At 56.1% G+C, this 10,144-nt stretch overlaps 2 protein-coding genes across 2 annotated transcripts in view; one reads left to right on the forward strand and one right to left on the reverse strand.

The window, feature by feature from the left end:
- Positions 1-5,635: 5,635 nt before the first annotated feature.
- On the reverse strand, positions 5,636-9,827 carry DCLRE1B (DNA cross-link repair 1B). The gene is made up of 4 exons (XM_019546802.1): positions 9,585-9,827; positions 9,330-9,495; positions 8,278-8,460; positions 5,636-7,753 (listed from the first exon to the last, which is right to left on the reverse strand). Exons 1-4 carry the CDS (start codon positions 9,771-9,773, stop codon positions 6,504-6,506), a joined length of 1,788 nt encoding a protein of 595 aa, XP_019402347.1. The 5' UTR covers positions 9,774-9,827; the 3' UTR covers positions 5,636-6,503.
- Positions 9,828-10,003: 176 nt separating this feature from the next.
- Positions 10,004-10,144, forward strand: part of AP4B1 (adaptor related protein complex 4 beta 1 subunit) — a 9,292-nt gene continuing 9,151 nt past the window's right edge. Inside the window, exon 1 of the mRNA XM_019546800.1 lies at positions 10,004-10,131. Within this exon, the coding sequence (XP_019402345.1) occupies positions 10,019-10,131 (113 nt within the window). The 5' untranslated portion in view covers positions 10,004-10,018. The remainder of the gene's footprint in view (positions 10,132-10,144) is intronic.

The raw sequence follows: 10,144 nt of genomic DNA on the forward strand, positions 1-10,144 counted from the left end.
CGCCGCCCCAGACCAGGCCAGCAGAGCGCCGAGCGCCCAGCAGCGTCACGCGGGCGGAAGCGGGCGCCGCCGTGACGCGCAGGGCGGAAGTGGCGCGGCGCGGCCTCTTCGGGCTTCCGTCGAGACCCCTGTGGGTGTGGGGCGGGTGAGGGCTGGCCGCCCCATTTCCTGTGCCAGGGCCGGGGGCCAAGTGGGTGGCGCGGGTGGGCGCAGCTCAGCGGTCCCAACGAGGCCTTTCCTCTCCTGCAGGCGCCCGTCACACGCCGGGCCCGGGCCAAGGCCCAAAGAGCGGCAGCCCGCGCCAGGCAGCCCCAGAGCACGGAGGAGCTGACAGGGCAGCGCCGAGAGCCAGGGACACGGCTGGTCAGCAAGAGGCGATCGTCTCCAACACCCACTCCGCCTTCCTACGGGCAGACGCCCGCAAGCGGTCACCTCGGTCCACCAGCCGCCTCGGCAAGGGGTCTGGCTAACCTGGCAAGTCCCGTCGTTAGTCACAGGGCTCCTCAGTGAGGAGACAGCTTTATTAATCACGGTGCACAAATCCAGAGACATGGGTCTGAAACTGGCACTCTACGACAGCACGTGGGGCAGGCTGTGTGGTGCCAGCTGGGAGTTGTCCGACCTGGGGTCCAGAAATACTGCCTTCCCCAGGAGGAGCCATTTGTAACAGCCGAAAGCCACGTGCACAGGTGAAGTGCCGGGATACAGGGCTGCAGTCTCCAGGAGGATCCCAGGTCATGCTGAGGAGGAACCCCTCTGACACTGAGAGGGGAGGAGAGGGGAAAACCGGGGCTGTGGGCTCCGTGAGGTCCTTAGCATGGGGCTGCCTCTGCCCCATCGCTTCTGCAGCAGCACCAAGGGCTGGTTCAGAAAGTCTTTACTAGCTACCACACTACTAGGTTTTAATAGCCCTGCCTAAAGACAGTTGGCATCTCTGCAAGCTATTGCTTCCTTATGAGCAATCCACAGAGACTGTCACTCACAGGACAGCTAAAGGTGCACATGCTCTGCTTGGAGCCCAAGAACAAGGTGGTCAGGTCCTCTGGACACAGGGTTTGTGGGCTGAGACACCGGTGCCCTCAGCAGCCCTGCTGCTGGGTGTCTGGGACCACGGCAGAGCTATGTTCACTGGAAGGAAGCCTGACCTCGCACAAATGTACGGTGCTGCCATCCAGCCACCTGCCCAAGACCTGCACAAGGTCTGCTGAGGATGGGGGTGGGGAGCCAGGATGGTCTGCAAAGCACCAGTTACCGCAGGGACAATGGCACCCAGACAGGCCGGCTCAAGAATCCCAGCTGGGACCAACCCCTGCTGAGCTTGGCCTGCCAAACTTCTGCCGGCAACATGGGTATTACCTGCTGGGTCTGGAAACAGGCAAGACTGGCGTGCAGCCCATACTCACTGTGTACACGGTGCTGAGACCAGCTTAACCTCCACACCCAGGCAATCCAATGTCACCTTCACTTACCCTTGCCAAACCCTGGTGACCACTGTCATGCATCCCACCAGACTGCTGACTGTCCCCACAGAGAGACAGCACCCGTCCGCCACCGTAGACACGACCGACAGCGTCCTTTGGTTAAGGCCGCCCGCACGAGGGTTGAGTCAGGAAACGACAATCTGCATTCTCCCTCTTGGACAGTCACAAACCAGCCTAGTCCTGGCAGAGGTGAGATGCACTCAGACCGAAGGTGGATGTCAGCATGGAAGTCTTGGCGGCTGCAGTCCTAGAGCCCTCGCTGCCTTTGCTAGCACACCAAGTGCTGAAGCAGGAATCCCTAGGGCACACTGAACTAGGCCCTGGTCCAAAGCCCACTGCTGTCAGAGGGAGTCTTGCCAGGGGGCCTTGGCCTAGGCTTGCCTTGCAGTGGTTCTGGCCTTTCCGTAAGCCAAAAACAGTGGGAACTTGCCTCCCCTGTCCCTCACTGCTCCCGGTAACTGTCAGGATCCACAGGGGCTGCATGGGGAGTGCCCCAGCTTGGCCCAGCAGAAGAGAAAAAGGCAGCCCCACATCCCCTGGGGCACAGCAAGCTGCACCCACCGGCAACAAGGGGCAGAGAAGCCAACCCCAGTCAGTCCCATGCAGTGCGCTGTGTCTTGTGACGGCCACAAACAGAGTGCCTGCGCAGCCTGAGAACGCTCCCCATACCTCCTCCAATAGCGCCCTGGACTCTCTGATACAGGGCCAAGAGCCTCGTTGCTGAGCAAGGCTTGTTCCAAGCCAGTCACAGCACAGCGTGTGACGGCATGTGCTGGGGCTGGCACCTAGCCGGCTGCAAAGCAAAACTGCTTGAGAATCAAACCTCCCCACAGAGATCCCAGTATCTGGCTGGGCAAGCTTGGGGCATACGCACCACTTCCTCAGGGCCCTCCAAGCTCACAGCTGGCTCCTGGCAGTGCTGCTGACAGTCTCACCTTCAGCATTGTGTCTAGCGATGATCTGAAACGGGGGCTCAGAAATGGCCCAAAGAGTTTCCAGCTAGCTCAGCTTGGGGGTGGGGGAGAAGGGGGAATCCCTGAAAGGCTGTGTAGGAAAGGACTCAAACTCCCTGAGTCAGTTCCTCTGTGAGCAGGGAAGCAGGTTCTTCCTGTTATGTGATCTTTGTATCCAGAGAACAGACCCCATGCTACCACAACACCAAACAGCTATACAGCACACAGGGCTGAGCAGGCAGGGGGGCAGAAGCCCAGGCATAATTAGCCCGGCACTGTAGAGTGGTGGTAAACACTGCAGCTGGACTTGCATCACCATCAAAACCTCAGTCTGGGCCTCTGGGAACTGCCAGAATGTGCCTGGCACACCATGTGGGATCTCCAGCCTACTGGTGTCAATCAAGGATCTCCTGCTAGGCCTCACTGCCTGCCAAACCCCTTAAATTTGCTCCCACATAATTTAGGTCATTTCCATCTGCAATGGCAGGAAATATCCTTTTTATGTTCCCAGGGCTGGACTTGGGGCTTCCTCTGGAGCCTTGACCTGCCTCAAGGCTCAGGACCCAGCCCACAGCCTTCACAGCCTTTCCATTGTCACCTCTGGCTTGCCTGGTCTCAAGGCCTTGGTCCCTTGCATGGAGAACAGATGCTTACTGTCCACTGCAGCATTTCCTGACAGTGCTATGCAGGTTTGGGCTTAAACAGGAGACCCCAGGCCTCTGGGAGCACCTTGCAGCCATAACCTGGCACTCCGGAACAACACTGTTAACTGTGGCACCAGGGCTTGGGGGCTGCTTGCCCTCAGAGGCGAGAAAGTTTCTAGCTGTGCACAAAATCACCAGCGTGACCAGTGCTGCAGCATAGAAGGATCTGCCCAGACCTGCTGGAACTAGGCTGGAGAGGTGCGACAGCCCTGCTCATTGCAGGGGGGAGAAGTGACTCAGATCAGGGTGGAGCATCCTCCTCCTTAACTATTTCACTGCTGATAAACCCATGCCAGAGGGGAGGGAGGGTCAGACTAGAAAAAACACAGGCCATGACATTCTGCACTGATGTGTCAAGTGCTGGTACTAGTATACAGTGGCTGCTGCCACCCCCTCACATCTGACCCATGGAACTATGGAAGAAGGGGTGCGAGCTGGTTCCACAGACCTGCTGGGGCTTCTGGACCTCTTTCCCCACTCACTGGGCCCCCTCACGAGCAGCAGGGCCTAGTAGTCTGCGGGTAGGTGTGGGAGCAGGCGGCCCTTCCCGGGGCCCAGAGATTGCAGGGCCAGAGATACTGCAGCATCCCAGCAAGGACTCAGAGCAGGGCAGGGTGGGGGTTTACTGGTTTCCTTTTTGGCTGAAGAGCATTACCTCTGCCCTGGGTGATTTTGCGTCAGGCTTGCATCAATGCGGTTTACAACACTGCTTAATCCTTCCTTCCTGCTAGGAAGGCTGTGGATCTAGGACAGTCAGGTTAGTCTGCACTGAGCTGCTGGCTTGCTACTACTGGTCCTGAGCAGCCCATGGTCACCCACGCAGACACAGTAAAACTGTGCTGTGAACAGCTGACTGCAGTCACTGAAGGCCTAGATACCTGCCAGCTTAAGCCTACAGCTCCTCTTCATGCAATTCAGAGCAGAGCAGATCTGCCCCTGAAGCCACAGGTCCCATCTACCCTGGAGTCTCTAGTGTGCAAACGGCAGCTCTGTTCACTTCTGGCTCTTGCTACCAGTTTCCTTACCTAGTAGGAAACACACTGCTAAGAGCAGACAAACCCAAGTCTGCTGATTTATAATTCAGCTACAATCCAGCCAGGTTTCATTTCAAGTGCAGGTGGGATTAAAGCCACAGCACCACCTTGTGCAAAGCCCAACAACTCAGCCCTGAGGAAACTCCTCTCTCACATGCCCTCAGGAAGCCAGGGTGCACAGCCCTGCAGGCTGGAGTGAAGCCCTGTGCAAGTAAGCTGAAAGCACTGCAGCAGTGAGGAGTCTGGGAGCGGCAGCTCTCCTGGCCACATGATTTCCTTTCTGCTCACTGCTTGCCAGGCACTAAGCACAGCTTCTTCCCACTTCCCCCTTTGTGGGTGAATTTCAGCAGCATGGGGGTTTGTACTGGGCTCACTGCCTGATCTCACAGCAAGGGACAGAGGTAGGTATAACCAGCATGAGGCTGTTAATGCAAGCTCTGGCTTCACATTAGAGCGCATGGACACGGGCGTGTAAGCTACACTGCAGGGACCACAGCTCTGTGCTGGGCACCCCTGTGGGGGCACCACACACAAGCACTGCTTTCTCTCTCCAGCGCAAAGAAAAGCAACGTGCCTCTTCGTTCCAGCACAGTCAAAGGTTATCTGAGAGACGCTTGGTTATAAGAGAAGCATGGGAATGCAGAACTTGCTTTGTGAACAGAACACACTTTATTAAGTTTAGTACCAACAACGCTTTCAGAAGGCAAATAAAAATTCAAGTGCGGCGTTTATGGCCATTAAGGAGGGAGCATCTAGGCTGCAGCCTCCTTGTACATGCCAACAGTCAACCAAACAAAACTACGGGCTGAAGTTATCTGGCTTCTTGTGCCTCAGAACTCAGCTGTGTGCAGTGCCTCTGACAGCTTCTCACAACACAGTCATTTTCCACTTGGGAAGACTGTAATTTTACTTGTAACCATGATTACACACAGACTTGTGAACAACAGGACTTAAACTAAGCCCACGTGGGACAGGGGTAATGCTCTCTTCCCCAAAGGAGAGCCTGGAACTGACCCCTAGCCTGTTTGGGCTAAGACCCCCAACAGAACTTCACCATTTCCCACCCTTCTCCCATGACTCCAACACAGCAGCTGGCCGAATTTTGTGCAGGTCCAAGTTAAGGGAACAGAAATGGGATCACCTTAAGGTCAGGTGAATGCATCTCCCTAAATCCCATGTCAAGGGAAGTATGAGACCTAATTAGCCTCACCATCAAGCCAGAGTGGGCAATACTTTTAATCATGATCCACCTTAACAGAAAAATAACAGCCACCAAATGATCTTTTTGGTGTCTGCTTGCCTTTATTGGGGAAAGTGCCGACGCAAATAGCAATTAAGGAGAAACAGGTTCCCTGACGTACATTAACCCTGTCAAAGGGCCTGGAATTCGCACCCTTCAGGTCCTATGGCTGTGGCCTGGCTAGATGATAATGCCTGACTGTTCCTGAGCTGGAGGCTCTTGGCAGCCAAGGAATGAGAAATAACACCCCAGAAATTAGCACAGATTCCAAAGAACAGGGCACAGGAAGCCTTGCCCTTTGCAATTCACAGAATTCCTGCTGTCCCAGTAGGAAGGATTTACAGCTGGCATTGCCATGCTGTCAGCAGGAGGGCAGAAGTACCACTCAATGGCCAGTGGAAGCAGCTTGCCACAGGCTTGCTACACTAGGAGTTTCCTGACACAGCTTCCTCCATGATCACACAGAGGCCTAAAAGCTCTTCATTTTCATTATTTCTTTGAAGTAACTTCTTAACCCTCCAAGACAAACTCCCCCCAAGCCATCTTGGAGGGATGTTGGCTAGCAGCTAGAAATTCAAACCAGCAGCAAGATAATGATCTGGGACTTATACCCCCATCTCATTTTGCTTTTACTCAGGAGATTCTTTACCTCATCCCACAGAAACCCTGATACCAAGGTCTGTCCTGGGCAGCTCGTGTCCCCTACTGCTCCTATGAAAACGGGTAGGGACTATTCCCACCCCCTCTGCCCTGAAATGACATCAGGTTTGCATGGAAGGTGCAATGAGTACAGAACATGTTCCTGTGATCAAATGCGCTAGTCTGAGTACCCATCTGGAGCCCTTGGACGATGCACAGGGTCACAGCCGGTTACTTAGAATCTACCCCCAAAACTGAGGCCAATAACAACATAAACATGTTCATAAATGAGGTATCTAGAGACTGCTGCTCAATGCCCCCTTACCCTTCTAAAGGAAACGAAACATTCAAAAGCCACCCTGTCAGCAGACTGCAAAAGGCAGACATGACGACAGGACTCTGTATGCCATGTGACATAGCTAAACAGCTGGTGCTAACGGGCCGGCCATTTCTTAGGGCCCTTCTCCCCTCCTGAAGTATTTTTCCACCAGCTGGTAAAAACTCTGTGCGGAATATTGCTTGAGCGTATTTAATGGCACGAGCGAATACTCTTCTGCAAGGCTGTGTGTAACTTGTTTGCTGGACACAAGTGACAAGCTGGGCAGGCTGCTACTGTCACCAGCTGCCTCCAGGGGAAGAAATTCCTCTCCCTTTGAGGAGGATGAACTCTGCTCGCAAGAGGGAGTATCTGCCTTCTGAGCAGGTACAAACTGTAAAGGGGCGTAGTATACCCGCCTACGTGGGCATGGGGTATCACGGCACAAAGGAGCATCAGGCTCCTTGTTCAACCAAATCCCCTCAGTCTCAGTGTTCTTGAATAAAGGACTCCCATGTGACTCTACTAAGCCTGATTTCCCTTCTTTGACACGACTGCCCAATCGTCTTACCAGCTGTTCTTTGGCAGGTGCTGATGTAGGAGACTGTGCTGAGAGAAGCTGTCCCTGGGCACCGTCACTGCTGCAAGTCTCTTCCATTTCCTTTCTTTCCGTGCAGCACCAAGGGTAGCAAATGCAATCTCCCAGACAACCTGCAGCAGACCTCCCAATTGGCTCAGAATTTTGCTGGTAAACTTCCATATCCCCAGAAGTCTTCAACTTATGATTCTGCACAGCTCCTGAGCTCTTGGATGTGTCAGGGCATTCCTTTAGGGACTTGAAGATGACCCCTCGCGGCCCAGGTTGCCGTGTAGGTACGGTCATTTTCAGCAGCTGCCTAAATCTTTCCTCTCTCCTGCTATTTGTCAGTGGCGTGACATCCTGCCAAAGCTCTGGGATGCTAGGGACAGGAAACACCTCGCAGTTAGGGTTCAGGTACTTCTCCAAGTAAGCTTGACAGGCATGGCTCTTGACTATCGGGATAATCGAGCAGGGTTTCAGCCACTGGACAAATTCACACAGCTCTGAGAAGGATGAGTGGTCAGAATAGGGAATAATGTGCATATTGGGATGGGTTTTCTTCAGCGGGCGCCCAGTGGGGAGAATGGCAATCGTGGGGCGCTGCTGGTTCCAGTAGCACAGAGTCTTCCAGTGGATTTCCGAGGGCTCCACCACATGGATCCAGCCAGAATCTTCCCAAGTGGTGAATGGATGGTGTTTATCCAACAGCTCCAACACAGTCAGCCTCTCGGGGCTCACCACGATCCATGTGTTAAACTTCAGGGACAACTCAGTTAGGAGTGATTCCTTCCCCAGAGTGTAGATACCTGGCAAAGAACAAACAGAACAGCTTAGCAACTTTCAGAGACTTAGAAGTACTTTGGCAAGGCAAAGACAGTGCCTGGGGAAGGTGACTGGGGCAGGGACAAAATAGCTGTAAGACTCCAGAGAAAGGTGCCTACCCACAAGGGGAAATTAGACAGAGACAGCGCACAAGACAACACAGGCAATGTCCTGAAGAACTGAAGTGTACTTTGTGTGAAGAGGAAGAAAAACAATTGCTCTCTGCCCCTCCAAAAACCTCAAGATTATGCCACGGCCCCACACCTGCAGCACTTCAGACACCAGAAGCGAAGCAGACTCAAATCTGCACTCTGATTAGCAGAAATACACATGGTTTGCATCATCCAGGCCAATGAATGCACAAGCCAGACACAGCGAAGGGCACAACCCAGCTACCCCTCACACAATATCATCTGGTCCTGGTCAGGCATTCGCCACAACTCTAACTGAGGCACTGGCTGCAGCTCACACCCTGCCATATGCCAAGCTACCAAAAAGTCTGGCTCACCAATCTTGACTTGGTACTTAGGGTGGGCCTTGATCAGCTCTTTTATCTGCTCGGTGGCCTGCTCCCTGGAAGGTAGGACCAGCGCTGGGTCACAGTTTGTGTTGTCCAAGTAAAGAACATCAATTTGTTTTTGGTTCATTAGGACTGGTTCCTTCAGCATAGCCGGAGTGTAGCGAAAATCACCTGGCAAGAAGCAAAGCAGCACTAGTTTGCAGGGCAGAAACACAAGATCTGGGGACGCCAGGAGCAACAGGGGCCCACCTAGCGGTTACTGCTCCACATTGCAGGTTCCGAAACTCAGAAGAGGTCCCCAGCTTCCAGGCCCGGAAGCAGAAGTCCAATTGCTTGGGTGCTTTTTTCTGGGACATCACCGAAGCGATGTGGGTTGAACTCCTGGTGAGCGACTCACATTTCTACAAGGGACAGTGGTGTCAGGCCTAGCAGCCACTGGCAAAAGTGCAGGCCTGGAGCGTGCAGCAAAGGCAGGAAGTGTCTTGGGGGGGGGGGGGGGGAACGGGACTTGTGGCCGCCAGGTGTAATAAAAGCTGACTGTGCAGCCAGGTTCACAAAGAGGCTGGACACCTTGGAGGAAAGGGGCCTCAGCGGCCATTGAGCAGGTGACCGAGCGGCGCAGCCTCCTCAGACTACATCTGGCCTTTCACAACACGCTGCGTAAAAAGGAGCTTCCTGGGATTGGCTTTAAATGGATGACCGGCTTGGCTTGTTTCATGCGGCAGCCCCTCCTCCTGGGGAGAGAGTCGATGACCAACCCCTGTGGACTTTCTCTTTGCCATTTTCTGCATCATAAACCTTTCTCCTGCCCTCCTCCCTACACTGAGCCTTGACCATCTCCTCATGTGGAAGGCCCCCGGCCGCTCCTCTGCTCGCCGCCCCGCCCCGCCCCAGTCCTTCCACCTTCCCTGAGAGGTGCAGGGACATGGAGGACGTGTGAAGGGGTGTGGCTATAGTCCCTGCCGTCTCCCAGGCCCTCGGCGGTGGGTGTGAGGGAGACGCTGGGGCACGACCGGGCGGCCCCGAGACCCCAACAGTACCTGTGTAGAGCACGACCCCGAAGTCCCCCTCGAAGAGGAACATGACAGAGCCAGGGCAGTGGTGGGCGTCGATGGGCGTCACCGTCATGGTGCGCCGGCCCCGCTCATCCAGTGCCACGGCATGGCTTTGCCCCACCTCCAGCGGCCGGATCCAGCACGCGTCCACCTGGGGGGAAGGAGGGAGGGAAGGAAGGCAGGGGCGGTGAGGGCCGGGCTGGGCGGGGCCGGAGGGGTGGGGGACGGGCTGGGCGGTACCTGCAGGCGAAGGCGCAGCAGGCGGCCGGTGAGGGGGGAGCAGTGCAACGGGCGGCGCCAATTGCGAGTCAGCCCGGCTGTATGGTCCGCGTGCAGGTGCGTGAGGAAGAAGGCGCGGGCGCCGCGCGTCCTGCGGCGGCCCCATAGGTCCACGGCCACGGGCGGCGCGTACAGCAGCGTCCCACTCATGGCCGTCGAGCCGCCCCGCGTGCCTGGCCGCGTCCCACTTCCGCTTCCGCTTCCCGCCAAGGCCACGCGGCGCATGCGCAGGCCACTGAGAGGGGCGGCGCGGGGCGGCGCAGCACCGGGTGCAGTGCGCCTGCGCAGCACCGGGTGCAGTGCGCCTGCGCGGGAGGGGACGCGCCTGCGCAGTGCAGCGCGTGAGCGGGAGACGCAGCGCCAGCTCGTTCACTCTGGAGCGGAACGACGGCGCGATGCCGTACCTGGGCTCGGACGAGGCGGTGCGCGAGCTGAAGCGGGCGCTGGCCAACCCGCACGTGCAGGCGGATCGGCTGCGCTACCGCGGCGCCGTGCTGCGCGCCGTGCGGTGAGGCGAGGCG

The sequence above is a fragment of the Crocodylus porosus genome, unplaced genomic scaffold, assembly GCF_001723895.1.
Source record: "Crocodylus porosus isolate Cpor-Errol unplaced genomic scaffold, CroPor_comp1, whole genome shotgun sequence".
In the NCBI taxonomy this organism is placed as follows: Eukaryota; Metazoa; Chordata; order Crocodylia; family Crocodylidae; genus Crocodylus; species Crocodylus porosus.